The 17,076-nt window shown below is 37.9% G+C and overlaps 1 protein-coding gene across 1 annotated transcript in view; it reads left to right on the top strand.

Moving 5' to 3' along the window:
* The window catches only part of ABCA13 (ATP binding cassette subfamily A member 13), a 228,576-nt gene that overhangs the window by 163,497 nt on the left and 48,003 nt on the right, over window positions 1-17,076 (top strand). The window contains 7 exon segments of the mRNA XM_075415298.1: window positions 3,345-3,399; window positions 4,000-4,177; window positions 7,567-7,682; window positions 11,666-11,822; window positions 12,756-13,009; window positions 13,297-13,489; window positions 16,555-16,664. Coding sequence (XP_075271413.1) covers window positions 3,345-3,399; window positions 4,000-4,177; window positions 7,567-7,682; window positions 11,666-11,822; window positions 12,756-13,009; window positions 13,297-13,489; window positions 16,555-16,664 — 1,063 coding nt within the window.

The following is a 17,076-nucleotide window of genomic DNA, read 5'->3' as shown; positions in this document are numbered from 1 at the left end:
TTTTTCTCTCTGTGAATTACAAGCCAGTTTGTTAGCTTTATATAAAGTCATCATATATTTTTGGACAATTTGGAAAAGGGAAGAAATCATTCTACTAAAATATGTAGCAAAAGCAGAAGACTCGCATGCTCCAGACTAAATGAAAAATTTAAAATAATGAAAGGCAAGCATTATATTTAATGCATTCATAGAATTTTGAATTCTAACATAGAACTGAACTGAAGTTAACATGGTCATACTTTGGTTAATTGTAATTCAGCATTGCTGGGAAATTTGATCAGTTGTGTGTGTAAATTTTCAAAAATGAAACCCTTTGTTTCATCTACATGGTCTGAATAGAAATTGACTGTAGAAAATGGTCACTATGTTTAAGAAGAGCAATTGCTTTTTGGGACTTGCATTGCAGGAAATTAATTCAGTACAATTTGCTTTTTGATCAGTATTGTATGATACAAGACTGCAAGGAGCATTATGCTATTTAATGCCGTGGGTTTTTTATTTCCCCTAGCAACTATCTCTTTTTCACAGTCTCTGTTTATTCTGTATTTCTGTGTATGAAACCCAAGTCAACTGCTGTAGACTTCTGTTAAATAGCAATGCAGTAATCTGAAAGCTTTGCTCGTTTTGTCTTGGGATCTATGCACTTCATAGGGACAGGCCATGGTGATTTCAGGAGCGAGATTATTTCCAGACACATTAAATGTTCCTGAGCAGAAGTCATTCCTTGTAAAATATTTGATGTCATTTTTGTCTTTGTTATGTTTTGTAAGTTTCATGAATTCCCTCTGGGGCTTTCTGAAAAAGTTTCAACAGTGCAGATGACCTTATCCTACAAAATTAATTGACTAAGTTGTCAAAATATCCAAGTTAGTAAACCTATGTTTATGAGCATGAATTCACTTGCATAGGAACTTGCACAAGCATGAATTCATAGCTATGTGGTTTTTTTGCTTGTAAGTGTTTTTCTTGCTGAATACAGCAGATGATAGTTGATAGCAGTAGAGCAATGGGACACGATTCAACTCAGCCTGGATTAATTAATGGAATTTAGTGGAGGATCTTCCTGAATTCCTGGCAAACTGCCCCAGTTCTGGACACTTGATGGGCAATAATTCTCTACCACAGTCTTCATGACAGGTTTACCTGTCTCACAGTTCTGGGAAAAGGGATGTGAATCATTATGACCTATAGGTGTCCAAGTCTTGGCATTTGCTGATCATGGCCAGTATTTTAAGATTTGATATCTCTAAAAATGTTACCCCCTGAGCTGGAGCAATTTTACTATAGGATTTCTGTGATCTGAAGCTTGAGGGAGGTCAGCTTGGTTAGGGTATTCAAATTCTTGATCATGAAGGCAAGACCTTGACAATCGTGGGAAGATCCTCTGTAACTAGAACTTGGCTCATGGCCATAAAAGAGGAGGCCTGGAAGACATCTGCTCTTTGACAATTTAGCTGAGCACCAGTGAGTACAAGAAGTACATTTCATGTTGTTAACTTCTTGGTTTAGTGTCTCTGAAATTATCAGGGTTCATATTTTCCAAAAGGTTTCCTCATTGTAATTGATGAAGTCTGAAAATCAGATCTTTTTTTCTAACCAGATCTGAAAATTAGTTCAGATTTATTTCATTTTGTTTGTACAGAAAATAACTGGTTTATTTCTATTTTTGGTTACTAATTTCTAATTCAGTAGGAATCCTATATATGTATATGAAATAAAGGCATTCTTCTAATATGCACACCTTTATTCAACCATTTGAAAAGCTTAGAAAAAACTTCTGGGAATGAAGCTTTTTTCTATCATGTTACTTTTCCTTTATGTAAATGGAATTTTAGCTAATGCTTGGTTCCAGTGGGGAAAAATGTTTTCTTTGATATGTTAGTTTTTGCTTTAAAACGAATAGCAGCTACTGTTTAAAAAGTTAATGGTGTAAAAGAAAAACAAAGGAAAATTTTAAACAATCCTTCTAGGCAAATGACATGAAAGACTTCTGCAAATAGCACGTGTATCTACTAGTGATGAATCATAACCTTATTGAATTGAATCTTTTTTTGATTTTTTAACTACTGTTGGGCTTCGGTGTGCAGCTTTTAACTGTATTTGAAAAATCTTTACCTTGTACTAGCTCTGTGTGCAAGTTAATCACCATCCTTTGTTGTTCAGCTTCTTACCTCACAGTGACTTAGTGATGTTTTGATTACTTTGGCTTGAAGATTAGGAATGAAAACTTAAAGGGGCAAAAATAAATGTGTAGATATACTCAGTCAGACTGCACCTGTTACTGGAACGAAGACACTTTTTATCTTTGTACAGCTGGACTCTAACAAAGTCTGACAAAGTGTGTTCAATTAGGTGGCACCCTGCAGAGTCCCTCTAAGGCTACCAACAATTTATTTCTTTGCCAAAGATCCTGGAAAGATTATAATTGCCATTAGGATGAATTTTTTTTATTCATTCTTTTTCATTGAGAACAGCATAGATTTATTTAGATAGTGCTGGTTTGATTTCACTGCAAGAATTTCCAGTTGGTATTACATTACAGCTGACAGACCTGTCTAGCACAGATAGAGAAATAAGTCAGGAAACAGCAACAAGACTAGTTGGACAGCAACTTCTGCACTAACAAAGTTTTGCACATACTCCTCCACCACCCAATTTTTCTTCTTTTACTTGGGGAAAAAAAAAAAGCAAAAAAAGCCACAGTTTTTGTCCTAAACTGTCTTCCAATTCCGAAGTTCAGTTTGCTAGATTGTTACAGGCTGGTTGTACCAAGAGCCAAAATAAGCCTAAGAAAGAATTGCCTCCTTGGGGTTTTTCTTGGTCTCCTGAACTGGTTATCTTTTTAATTTAAAGCTCTACAGTTTCATTCTGAGGTGTGCCTTTTTTTAAATGTGAATTTAGCTAAACATTTTTTTCTCTCCAAAACATCAGAAATCTAAAAATGCATGATATATAAAGTATATAAATTTCAGTAGAAACTTACCTTACTCCAGAATATTAGGTATATGAACAAATTCTACTTTAGGTTTTGTGTTTGGTCTCTTCTGTGATGTAGATCCTGCAGCAATATACAACACTGTTGAACCCATTTCTGCAGTTCAGAATGCAGAAAAGCAGCTGTTACCTATGTTTATTCATTAGATGTTTGGTGGATCCGGAGTCTGAAAATCGATCAACAGGAGACAGTATTTGGTCTGGCAGCTTGGTGGTTGAACTCTTTCTGTTGTTTATTAAGTATTTAGCCTTTTCATTCATCTTGTGTAATAAGGGGTAAACAGTGTACTCTAGAACTTGAAGTCCTTACATAGCATTTACTATTTCATAATTTATTTCTGTTCTCACAGGGATCACACTCTATAGCCAACCATATGGGGGAGCTTTGCTGGATGAAGACAAAATGTGAGCAAACTCTTAAAATATTTAACAGTTGCAATGAGGAGACAATTTAAGCTGTTAACTCAATAAGCATGTGTGTTGCATGCAATAGGTGTTGTGACTTGATACATGTAATTCTGTTCCAGTGAGTGAAGTGTTTTCTCTAGTCTGGTGTTTATATGTCAAGTCTACTGTTTATATCAGATATGGTTGCCTTATTTTGTAGAGAAAATCATTGAATTTATGCTGACTGCACTTTAGGGAGTGTTTGTGAGCAGGTCATGACATTTTCAGACAGGTTAACTGTTTTAAATGATTGTCAAGTTTTTAAACTTTATTTTTTTTGTACAAGGGGAAATATTTGCAAAAGCTCCACTTTACCATTCAGACTTTAAACACATGCTGTGTTGCATAACTCATGTATAGTGTTGTAACTTAATACATCATGTTGCTCCTGTTCTCTAGTTAGATGTTGATAGTGTACAAACATGCTGTTTGCAAAGATTAAGGTCCTAATATTTAGTGTTGGTTTGGTAATAAGTTATCCTTGAAAATGTTTGAATTGGGTAATTTTTTTTTTTCCTCCACTGTCCTTTCATTATGCCATTTTGTTTTGTACCCTAGAATGGAGAATGTTCGTCAGTGTGGGGTAGCACTGTGTATCATGTTGGGTTTCTCCATCCTTACTGCATCCATTGGAAGTGCCATAGTGAAAGACAGAGTATCTGGCACAAAACGCTTGCAGCACATCACAGGCCTGGGTTACAAAACTTATTGGTTTGCTAATTTCTGCTGTGATATGGTATGTATCATGTGGGACAGCATGTGTTCAGGTGCACATTTTTAACTAGTTTGTCATAAATGAGCAAAAGGAGATATGGTCACAAGGCATGTGAATAACATTTGAATTGTGCAGAGCAACTGCTCTTCGCTGTCATGTTAACTAGCATTGGGACACCACTCCTACTTTAATGCTGTCAGATAAAATTCTTTCAGGCAGGGATTGTGTTCTTCATTTTCCAAATTTGAATTGTAAGGTAAAGCATGTGATAGCTTTAGGTACCTACACTGTTTTACAAATAAAAGGAAGCTAGCTGATCAACTTAGGGAGAATCTTCCACACAACAGTTCATAGCAGGAGTTTCTGTGCTTTGAGTTGCCACTGGCAAAATCTTTCAGATTATTGGAGAAGACTGAAAATACTAGTCAGCTAACTTTAAAGGCATAATTATGTTCTCTGTTGGTGGGTTATATGAGATACTCATAACTGGTACCTTTTATTTCAGGCAAGAGAGACAGTAGGAAATGTTATACACAGAATTACCTAGATCAGAAATAAGTAAAGTCTCTGTCCTGAACGTTTATTTTTCTCACGCAAAGTAATTTATACCCTTGTTAGCACTAAAAATGGTAGTGTCTGCAGTTCATTAATAAACCTGAAAATCTTCTCTTCTGTTGAAAAGAACACAAAAAATATTATTTTTCCAAGTCTCACCCTTTTAATCAAATGTAAAGGCAGGAATGCCACTGAGACCTGACTTGGGCAAGTCAGATTTAGGCCAACATAGTTAAATGAAATAGGAATTTTTGCTTACTTTCAAGCCTGAGAAGCTAATTTCTGTTCAGGCCAGTTAGCAAAGATCATGAAATAGAATTAACTTTCTCAAGTCACTGCTAGTCCGCAATCACTGATTTTTCATTGGTTGTACAATGGAGCTCTTTTGGATGCCATTTAAGCACAAATTCCACAAATTATCTTAAAATATATTTTTCAAAGGTGACTTTTTAAAAACTAAAATTAAAAATTGCTCCATTATACATGTGTGTATGTGTGTGTGTACATATATATGGCATACATATATGTCCCTTACTGAAAGACTTTTTCATAATTCGCTTGTGATGAGGCTTGCTATAGTATTAGTTGACTGTTTGGTGGGAATTTGAGATTAGGTCATTTACTTTTGGGAAAGGGATAAAATTACTCTTTGTAAAGAACTAGGATGCTGTGTGTTGATCGTTTATGTCTCAAAGAAGGCATTTTGGATTGGGAGATTGATATCAGAGGCAATAGTGAACAATTGAAGTCACATGGCTTATTCAAAAGTAAAAAGACTTCTGGCCTCACAGAAGGGACATGAACTTTCTACACCTTATTTAACACACTGGGTCATGGAAGGAAGGGCTGGGATCTAGCACAGGCAACACAAACATGAACTAACCTGATCAGGAACAGAGATTTTTGGAACACTCGCTGTTCTCATGCAGACTATTCAAAATTTGAAACATCAGAGCTTCACCCATCCATGCTTGAAATCAGGATTTTCACACCTGAACAACTTGAAGTAGGAGTGCGTTTCTCCAGACTTTACTTGGCCAGTAAATCTTTGTCTTCCTTTTTCTGATGCGTTAGATAAGAGGGCTTGGATAAAAACCTCAGTCCTTCATCATTCAGCTTCTCCTTGTGCAGCAAAGTCAACTGCTCGTTATTTTCTGACAGTCTCTTCCTTTCAAAATGTTCTCACAAATTCAGCACAGTACTGCATGATCAATCATGATCTGGGAAAGAACAGACGCTGCTTTAAATGCTAATTGTGCTGCAGACCATTTAGGGACATTGAACACATGAATATATGAACTGTCGTATTTGAAATCCCTCTACATATTTTAAGTATTACAAGCTGTGTCCTGTATTATTTGTGGCATAATCTTTACTAGACCTGCAGAAGTATTTGATTGATGATATTGCTGTCATGAGAATCAGGATGTTCTTCCTGTATTTATACATGTGAATGGTATTCTTCACTATGTTCAACAAATGGAAGATGTGTAAGTGCTAAGAAAATTTCATGACAAATAGAGATGTTTTGTTCAGATTAATGTTGTGTCACTAGAGGCCAAAATTAAGGTTATTTTTTCTGTACATGCCCAACTTCTATAACACACCTTGCTTTCAGGTAAGATTTCTAAGAAAATTTAATGTTTAAAGTTATTTATTTACTTATAGAAAAGTGTCCTAGATCTGTTGAAACAGACTGGGACTCAGATGCTTTGTGACTTCTCAACCATAATTTTTAAACAGCTCTAGGACAGCTGAAATCTAAAACTGTGGAGTGGTGTGGTGTGATATTTGTATAGGGCACTGAATAAGGTACACTGTGAACAAAACAAGAACATTACGTCTGCCTGCATTTCACTCCTTTGCTCTTCTCCTAAAAAAAGCTCTGTCTTCCCACTGGCAAAGAAGTGATGCCCTCTGGTTTGATTTTGAACAGGTTTGCATTGTATTTCTGTATGAAAGTCCAAATTTAACAGTAAGGATGTTGTTCTTTTACACTGAATATTTAGCTAGACCTTGATTTGTTGCCTCTATTGGAGTTGCATCTCGGAATATGTTATATTAGGATAAGGTTAAAGATTATATAAGCAGAAATGGAGGCAGGCACTGCCCTAATGAGCTCAGCTTCAAGGCACAGAGCAGGTGGTCATTGAAGATGGAATTGAGCATAGTTGTTCACATCTTGCCATTGCTAGTTGCAAGCAGAACCTGTCTCTCTTGAATACTTGCATATGAACCCCCTGTACCAATCATATCCTCCCCTCTTTAAGTATTTTGTGATCATTATGTCAAGAGGTTTGACAAAGAAACCACTTTCTCTGTTGTCTAATGGCTGTAACTCTTCTAAATATTATGTCTGTTCCCATTAAAAGTTGTCATTTGCTTCATCAACACACATGGTCCTTCATTAAAGTCTCTTTTAAAATTGTATCCTCACTATTCTCTCAAGACTGAAGCACCAATCAGTGAAACTGCTATTTCTGAATCCAAGACTCTGCATTCACAGTATAATTTGATGTTTTGGAGCAATAGTCCCTGATGGACTCATTATCTGGAAGAGTTAGCTTGTTAAATGGATGTATTGGAAAGGTCAATAGAAATGGAATTAAGGGGAATATTCTGTACTTGGATTTTATTTTGTCAGGCTGTTTCATGTGTATCTGTGTAAGAGGGGCAGTTTCACAGCAAGTGTGGACTATGAAATCTCAGAGATCTTCTGCCTAATTCTTACTAATTTGGTAGTGTAATTATATTGCAGATATGAAAAAGTTAATTTATAGACCCATTCTATGCTAATTAAGTAAGACCAGTAAGAGACACTCACCTGCTAAGTGCCTTTTTTCTTTTGTTTCTAGCTGGTTTACATGGTTCCAGTCACCCTGTGTGTTGGTGTTGTTAGTGCCTTCCAGCTATCAGCCTTCACTTTCCGAAAGAACTTGGCAGCCACTGTTCTCCTGCTGATACTCTTTGGGTATGTGATTAGAAATGCTACTATGGAATTATAGGTTGTAAGAAACAAACAGAAATCTTTAGACTTGGTTTGCACCTGCTGCTGGATGCATGATTTTCTCTCTTTGGAAATGATTATGATTCAGCAAAAGATAGTGAGAAAACAGACTAAAACACGTGTCTGAAAGTTCCATGTGGAAGGTGGGGGGAGATTTGCTCATGCATTTAAAAAAAAAAAAAAGGAGGGGAAAAAGAAAAGGACTGAAATGTATCAGAAATTACTCAACCTGTATAACAATCATTTGGTGTTAGAAATTGATTGTATGTTATCTTCCAGAAAATGAGGGAATTATAACATGGTCAGGTCAGAATTTCAGTGCTTAGCTGTGCAGAATATCATCAAGAAGATAAAAAGTGGCTGTCTTTTATTACAGTTCTACCCGTTTTCTGTAATTTTGTAATTTTACATAGCTCCATGAATTTGTATTTCCAATCAGAAGTCTATCCAATGAGGAGTACTGGGCTGGCTGGAGATTTGTCTCCAGATAGTACTGCGAGCAAGTCCTCCCATACTACCCGCTTGCTTAGTTTCACATGAAAAAATCAGTTATAAAAAGTTAAAACAGCTGCTTAAGCAGAGGATTAATTTCTTTGTAGAAATAGGGCTGTTGAGCCATGGGCTCAGTCAAACTAATGATCTGTCTCCTCTGTTCCTTTAACTCTTCCTATGTGCAGTTCCAGGTGATGTGAGAAATGCTGAAGATGAATAGTTACAGGATAAGCATTCTGAGAAGAAGTTTCTTCCTTATCTCAAGCAACTCGTTGCTATCTTTGTAGGGGGAATGCATATTTTACAAGACAGTTGTTTAGATAATGAAATATAACTGCTCCATGAGAGAATCACAGGGAAGTATGTAGAAAGGACCTTCTGCAATATCAGGACAAAATCCATTCCAGGAAGACTTAGATAAACACTTTAAAAACATCACCTTACTCTACTTCACCTTGAAACTGTTTTCAAGGTCTCATGCCTCCAGCAATTCCTTTTTTTTTTGGAAAACTATTTCAGTATCTCCATATCTGGAAGTATTTGAAATTCCAGCCTAAGTTTATTTGGAGCTATACTTCAGAATGTTCCTTCATCAAACCACTTTTGCAAGTCCAAAGAAGCCAAGTCCTCTCTTGTAAAAATGCCTTGGTTCCAGGGTCTTGTAAATGACTCAGACAAAACATCCCAAGTCCATACTTTTCTCCTCTCTGTATCAGTCTTGTCTTCCTCCTCCTTCCTTCTGCACTACTGCCAATTCATTCCTTCAAGTGAAAGCCAGAAATTCTTGTCAGTCTTAGTGCAATGACTTTACTAAATCTCCTCCCTGTTTTTTTTATTACCTGTACAACTGTTGAATCCTTCTTGTAATCCAGTTGCTCTGATCCTAGCATAAAAATAGGCATCTGTAGAGATCTTAGTCAAGCAGCAAATGATCCATACAGTACATACTTGTATGTTTGCTGAAGTCAGGACTTATTTTCTGTGGTGTGCTCCAGGCTTTAGTCCTGCCCACAGTGTACTGCTAAATCCCAGATTCTAAGAGTTATGCTTGCATTGTTTTAACCAAAATGTTGAGTTAAAGACTGGATATTTCAGAAGAAACAAGCGTTTACTGAAAAGCTGGACTGTCTTCTAAAATTTTTTTTGTTGACTGTATATGCATCTTAATCACCTCAGTATAATCCCTCCTGTACTATTCAGCTTTGGCTGACATAACAGATAATACAGTGATTTTTAACAAGAAGGTCTATATATTCTATGTGTATTAACATGTATTAAAGATACAATAACTGTTAGTCAGTAAGTTTAATGTGTCTCAAGGACACCCTGATAAACTTCATAGTTGTCACTCTTCCTATTCCACCCTTTATTCAGGCTAACTACACAGTAAGTGTGATGACACCTATTGTCATTTTATCCTTCCCCAGTACTGTGTACGTAATTCTCATTTATCACCATTCCATAATGCATTTTTTCAAGTTAAAATTTTATTTTTCCTCTTCAGGGTACACTTGTGCAGCATTTCTGATCTAGAATAAAGATAAAAACAGGTCGGTTACACAAAAAAGTGAAGTTATGTGCCAGAAGGGGGTGTGCTTGAAAGAATAATCAACAATTTCATGGTGTTCTGCTTTACAACTGATTTCTTTAAAAATGTAATGATCTTTTAACTAAACTGTTTTTTTTCCTCTTTTAGCTGACAGCAGAAGTGTTTTATAGTGCAACTGCTTAAGCACTTTTGTCCAAAATGCTCTATCTTCGATACTTACAAAATCACTAATTACAGCTGAAGCTGAAGGAAAAGAAAGACTTGGGATAGGAATGTAGGTGTGAATGGCAGCTACTTTAAAGGCTGCGTTTGAACATCACGCAACTTCAGTATTCTGAAAGTCTTACTCATTTCTTAGCAGCTATAAGCAAACAAATCAAATTCTGCTGTCATTTACAGCAGAGTAACAGCAGTCTAAATCATGTGTCTTTCCTGAGTTGTTTCCAAGGATGGACTTGTCTTGTATTTGTGGTATTGTAATTGAAAGCAAAACTTGGAACGGTGATATTGGTATGTGCACAAAGGGAAGAAAAGATTGTGTGATTAAAACTGACAACAGTATGCTGAAACCTATAGTGTGATCTTGAATACTTACAGTCTTCACTTGAGAACCAAACATTAAGTCATCTAACCTTTATCTTCCTGTAAACTGAGGATAGCATCGCTATTTCTTCACAGCAGGATTTGAAAGTTTGTTACTTAAGGTGAGGGATTTTGGAATTCTTAGATGAAAAAAGTTCACCTGTGAAATACACAATACTGAAAAGGGACTTCTACGGTTCATAATCTGAACTACTGTTTAATGCAATGAAGAACTGAATTCACAGATTTTTGGCTAGTTGCTCTTGCATTGAGCTAACTATTAAAACAATTTTATCTACTTACATCAATACTGTATAAGAAGTATTTATATCTATAACTCTATGTATATACTGTATATATACTTATCATCATGCAATGGTGTGTGCTGATACCTATGCTCCTGCAGTCTATATGCTGTTTATCTGATAGATATCTCTTGCACTATGCTGAAGGGAAAAGAAATTTCCTTTACATCACATTCATGTTCATCAAATTGCCTGGGCTTTGTTTTAGTCCACCTAGACTTAGCTAACACTCTATGAAAAATATGTCTGCTCCATTTTGAATAGGTGTCGTTTGACTTGCCAGAATGGAGGACACCTTCGCTCCTCCTTTAAAGATTTGCATTGAGAACAATGTAACTGTAGACACGCTGTCTTATCGTCACTGTGCTATGAAGTGACTATGCACTTGTTTTTGATGGCTACTACTTTACTAACTGATACCCTGTTTTACGCAATAACAATGCTTCGTGACCTCTGGCAAATTTCAGTTCTCAGATATCTCTGGCACAAATATTAGTTCCACTTCAAGGATTAAAGATTTTTTCTTCTTTTTCTTTCTTTTTTTTTCTTTCTCTTTGGTCACTTTCTGCTTCCTTTTTTGTTCTTTTTTCTCCCTATGAAAGCATCTAAGAAAAGCTGATTGCTCAGCATCCATGATTTAAGCTTCAAATATTTGGTTTTAATTCCGTCTCTGTAAGAGGCTTGTTAAGGTGCATGGTTTCGCAATCTTTTGGAAATTAGGGTTGTGAGCTTTCTGGAACAATGAAAGTAAATATTTGCAGCTGATATATGCAAAAACAGATTGTATCTGCCCATCACATGGCAGTAGCTGTGTGTACCTCTATGGAATGAGAAGGTAGTTTGGCAAGGAAAACATATCCCAAATTAGTCCTTTTTTCTCAGTTGGTCAAAAGAGTTGTTTGCATATCTTAAAAATACGGAGAAACTATTGGGTTTTTTTCTAGTATGATGAATGTCTCATGTTTCCAACTCACAAAAAAATTGCTATTTGTAGTAATTTTGTTTCTTTAAACTTTCAGGTATGCTACTTTACCATGGATGTATCTTCTATCCAGATTCTTCTCCAGTTCAGATGTAGCTTTTATTTCTTACATTTCCTTAAATTTTGTCTTTGGCCTGTGTACCATGCTGGTGACTCTCTTACCTCGTTTGTTAGCTATAATTTCCAAAGTGCAGGTCAGTATAAAACCTTTGCTTTACATTACCCATAAGGGAGATGTATGCATACACATGCATGTGTGTGTATGTTTGTATATATACATATGTATGTTTATACATATGCGCAGACAAGATTTTTTCCTACAGAAAAACCTGTGTTTTAAACATCTATGATTTTTCTGCCCTAGTATATACTATATTGCTTGCTACCATCTTGAATTATAACTTATTTATAACAAAAACAAATAAATTGTAATAATGGAAAAACAGCGTTAATTGAAACCTTGACATTTTCCAGACCATTAAGTTGTAATTGTCACATAATGGCAGCTGTTCTGGTCCATTGACTAGATTACATGCATTGTAAAATGTGTTCAAATAACATTGACATAAGAGATAAGCTGCATATTGCTAGGATCTGTATTGCACTATATGAATAGTAACATGCATTCTCACTCCATGTATGTAATTTTCATTAGTGATAATGGTAATTAAGCAACTTGTTGGAGAGGAGATCCAGAATGTGTATGAAAATCTATGTATATATCAGGTCAAAAACTTTTGTGTTTGAAGTCAAGTCTGGATTACATGTCACTCACGTTTGGAGGCAGATCTGGTGTTGACTTGGGTTTGAGTTTTAAGGTTTAAGAATTAAAAGCAGTCAAATATTAAAATTTTAACAAAATAGAATGATCACAGCCACATGTGTTTGGTTACTGTCTGTGAGCCTCAACTAAAATTGAAATCATATGGCCCTAGGCAGTCTCAAATACAATAAAAGATGAATTCTGCCCCAAAATAGTTCACTATACGCTCTTCTGAAATCTGTTCGCTTTGAGTAGGATTTGAATGCATTATCCAGCTTTGTACATTTGCTTAATATGCTATTGGAGAAAGCTAATTTTTTTTCCTTTTGTTTTCTTCCCCTCTTCTTGCTGAAACTTAATACAGAGTTTTCAGAACATCTACAAAATCCTCAAATGGGTGTTCATCGTATTCCCACAGTTCTGCTTAGGCCAGGGTTTAATAGAACTTTCATATAATCAGATCAAGTTTGACCTGACCAGCAACTTTGGAATAGATTCATATGTGAGCCCCTTTGAGATGAATTTCCTGGGCTGGATCTTTGTGGAAATGGCCTTGCAGGGAACACTGCTTCTGCTGTTACGACTTTTTCTTCATTGGGATCTCCTCCAGAAACAAAGGTGTGTTATCATTTGTATTCTGCCATAGTGGACACTGGACTAATTTTTAAAGAAATAAAATGGTGGATTCATTTGAACACATGAAGATAAATATTTCTGGTAACATGGTGTACCTGAATTAGTGGACACTGCAGAAAAAATACAAGTAGTTGATGTTTCCCTTGGATTCTGCTGAGATTTTATCACCAATCTTTAAGACGTTGCAACCAGGGAAATAAAACAGAGTTATCCAGAGTACAGCAATGTCCAGTTTGCCATGCATCATTTGTTACTATCTTCTGTTTTAGGGGTCAATGTTCAGTTAACAGCATGGCCAGCCTTTCAGAAGATGTTGATGTAGAAATGGAGCGGCAGCGACTCTTTGGTGGAAGAACTGGTAATGATGTCCTCCTTCTGTATAACCTCAGGAAGTGTTATGGAGGTTTCAGTAAGAACAACACAGCTGTGGAAAGCATAAGCTTGGGAATATCGAGGGGAGAGGTAAAGAGGTCTCTTTTTTCCTTTCAGAAAATAACACTTCATTCTGCGCAATTGTTCAGACATACTCAGGATGTCTACAGTCAAAGATCTGTAGATAGCAGCAGAACAATTTCAATTGTAGTAATTTCTGAAAATCAATAACTGGATAAAAGCAGAAGCTCTGGTGGTGTTTAAGAAGCAACAGTTCACTTATTTTTTAGGTTACTGTACTGAGTTGACATGGCAAGATTTTTGCAGCAGGGGGGGCTACAGGAGTGGCTTCTGTGAGAAGCTGCTAGAAGCTTCCGCTATGTCAAATAAAGCCAATGCCAGCCAGCTCCAAGACAGATATGCTGCTGGCCAAGACCAAGCCCATCAGTAATGGTGGCAGCGCCTCTGTGATGATGTATTTAAGAAGGCGAAAAGAACCTGCAGAATGGCAATTGCAGCCAGGATAGAGGACTGAGAATATGTGAGAGAAACAACTCTGCAGACACCAAGGTCAGTGAAGAAGGAGGGTGAGGAGATGCTCCAGGTGCCGGAGCAGAGGTTCCCCTGCAGCCCGTGGAGAAGACCATGGTGAGGCAGGTCGTCCCCCTGCAGTCCATGGAGGTCCACTGTGTAGCAGATATCCACCTGCAGCCCATGGAGGACCCCACAATGGAGCAGGTGAATGCGCAGAGAAGCCTGTGACCCCATGGAGAGCTTGCACTGGATCAGGCTTCTGGCAGGACCTGTGACCATGTGGAGAGAGAAGCCCATGCCGGAGAAGGTTGGCTGGCAGGGCTTGTGACCCTGTGGGGGACCCACACTGGAGCATCCTGTTCTTGAAGCACTGCACCCCGTGGGAAGGACCCATGCTGAGGCAGTTTGTGAAGAACAGCAGCCTGTGGGAAGGAAGGACTCATGTTGGAACAGTTTATGGAGGACTGTCTCCTGTGGGAGGGACCTGACGCTGGAGCAGGGGAACAGTGTGAGGAGGAATCACAGAACCACAGAATGTTAGGGTTTGGAAGGGATCTCTGTGGGTCATCCAGTCCAACCCCCCTGCCAAAGCAGGGTCACCTAGAGCAGGCTGCACAGAAGTTCTCCCTCATGTTCACATGGAACTTCCTCTGCTTCAGTTTGTGCCCATTGCCCCTTGTCCTGTCACTGGGCACCACTGAAAAGAGTTTGGTCCTATCCTCCTGACACCCACCCTTCAGATATTTATAAGCATTTATAAGGTCCCCTCGCAGCCTTCTCTTCTTCAGGCTGAACAAGCCCAGCTCCCTCAGCCTTTCCTCGAAGGAGAGATGTTCCAGTCCCCTCATCATCTTCGTAGCCCTCCGCTGGACTCTCTCCAGGAGCTCCTCACCTTTCTTGAACTGGGGAGCCCAGAACGGGATGCAATACTCCAGATGAGGCCTCACCAGGGCAGTGTAGAGGGGAAGGAGAACTTCCCTCGACCTGCTGGCCACACTCCTCTTAATGCACCCCAGGATCCCTTTGGCCTTCTTGGCAACCAGGGCACACTGCTGGCTCATGGTCAACTTGTTGTCCACCAGGACACCCAGGTCCCTTTCCGCAGAGCTGCTCTCCAGCAGGTCCACCCCGAGGCTGTACTGGTGCATGGGGTTGTTCCTCCCCAGGTGCAGGACCCTGCAGGAAGGAGCAGCAGAGATGATGTGTGATGAACTGACCACAACACCCATTCCCCATCCTCCTGCCCCACTCAGGAGGAGGAGAGAGAAAATGGGAAGTAAAGTTAAGCCCAGGAAGAAGGGAGGGGTGGGGGGAAGGTGTTTTTAAGATTTGGGTTTATTTCTCATTTTCCTACTCTGATTTGATTGGTAATAAATAAAAATAATTTGCCCAGTTGTTTTGCCTGTGATGGTAACTGGTGACTGATCTCTCCCTGTCCTTATCTCAACCCATGAGCCTGTCATTGTTTTTTTTTCTTCCTTGTCCAGCTGTGGAGCGGAGTGATAGAGTAGCTTTGGTGGGCACCTGACGTCTAGCCAGGTTCAGAATACCACAGCTGAAAATTCATCAGAGTCTTAATTTTTTTTCTTGCTTATCTTTACCAAGTTACTGTATTATAGGCTAACATAAAAAACAAGTAGGTAGCATAGCAGTTCAATGTCAAAAAAAAAAAAAATATACCCATCTCAGTTGTAAACAGTGGATTGAATCCTGAATTTGTCACCAAGGCAAACTTGTAATTCCCATGCTGAAATCATCACAGTATATTTTTATATAACATATAATATACTATTTTATTAAACTGAAATTCAGCACTGAATATAGTAAAGATTTCAGGACAGCATGTATCTGGGATTTCTTTTTTCATGATTTTGATGCTTTTGGGAATTGCAGATACCAATTTCAGAAATACTGGTAAGGAAAAGCCTTTTCTTGGTTGCTAATAACAAATTCGAAGATACGAGAAACTAGTGTATGGCAGCGCAGGTCCAGTGATGTGCTACCAGTTATAGGTCGATTGCTGGGTAACTGGGTAACCAGGAGGATACTATTGCTGATTAAAGCCTATTTATCAGGTTCATGAAAGAAGTATTTCATAAGTTATGAAGTGCTATATGTGGACTTAAGCATATATTCATTGGAGTTAAGGGTCTGAAATAAATGTTCAGAGTCAGTGTATGTCTTGGCTGTTTGGTGTTCATTTACTTGTACAGAGTGAAGCAGCTCATGAGAAGCTGGGAAATACTGACTCTATAGACTGGTGGTCAGGGCTCTTAAACAGGGCTTGAGATCCTCAGGTTCAAATCTAGCATTTACTAATAGTACAGATAAACAACACATTTAGTTACTGGGCAAGGTTTTAAGCAGAGGGCTAGAATCCTAAATAAGTTACTTTTAGGAATTAGGGGGTGATCAAAATGTTATATATATGTGTTTTTTAAAACTTGTTTTCCGTGGGAAATGAAATTTGCACATATGGTGTATACTTATACAGTATCTTAGAGACTTGACAAGAAGTAAGAAAAGGGGAGAAACTGTTGAAGAATTAATATTACGTATTTCTTTCAGCATAGCAGAATGATTGCTTTTGCTCCTTTTTTTTTTTTTTGGGGGGGGCTCAGTGTTTTGGACTCCTGGGAACCAATGGAGCTGGGAAAAGCACAGTATTTAAGATGCTAACTGGAGATGTCATCCCATCTGCAGGACGTGCTGTTATCAGGACTCCTACAGGGTAAATAACACAGGGTTTGACCAGAACAGTGCTAATTGATAATGCCAGTGATCAAAGACTCAGCACATCTTCAGTCCTTTATAATGTACTCTAAGGACCTGTTTTGTTCCTTTTTAAATGTATATTTCTCAATTGCTGTGAAGTCTCTTCAGGGAAGCATTTTAGCATTATTTAATCCCATCTGACAGCTTTGTTAATTGAGTGAACTTGTCTGGTAGCAAAAGAGTAGGTTCTAACAAGATTTAACTCACAGCCTTTTAAAATTGTAACAAAAATCTTAACACACAGTATTTCCAGATGCATGGACATATATTCCCTATACTAGTGCTGCAGTGAAAGGTTTCCAGGCTTAGGCTGATGAGCAGTGCTTCAAGTGGATAATTTTAAAATGTTTTCTGATACTTGTGTGCTT

This window comes from Opisthocomus hoazin, chromosome 3 (assembly GCF_030867145.1).
Source record: "Opisthocomus hoazin isolate bOpiHoa1 chromosome 3, bOpiHoa1.hap1, whole genome shotgun sequence".
NCBI classification, from domain to species: domain Eukaryota; kingdom Metazoa; phylum Chordata; class Aves; order Opisthocomiformes; family Opisthocomidae; genus Opisthocomus; species Opisthocomus hoazin.
This window is presented reverse-complemented; position numbering and strand designations above follow the sequence as displayed.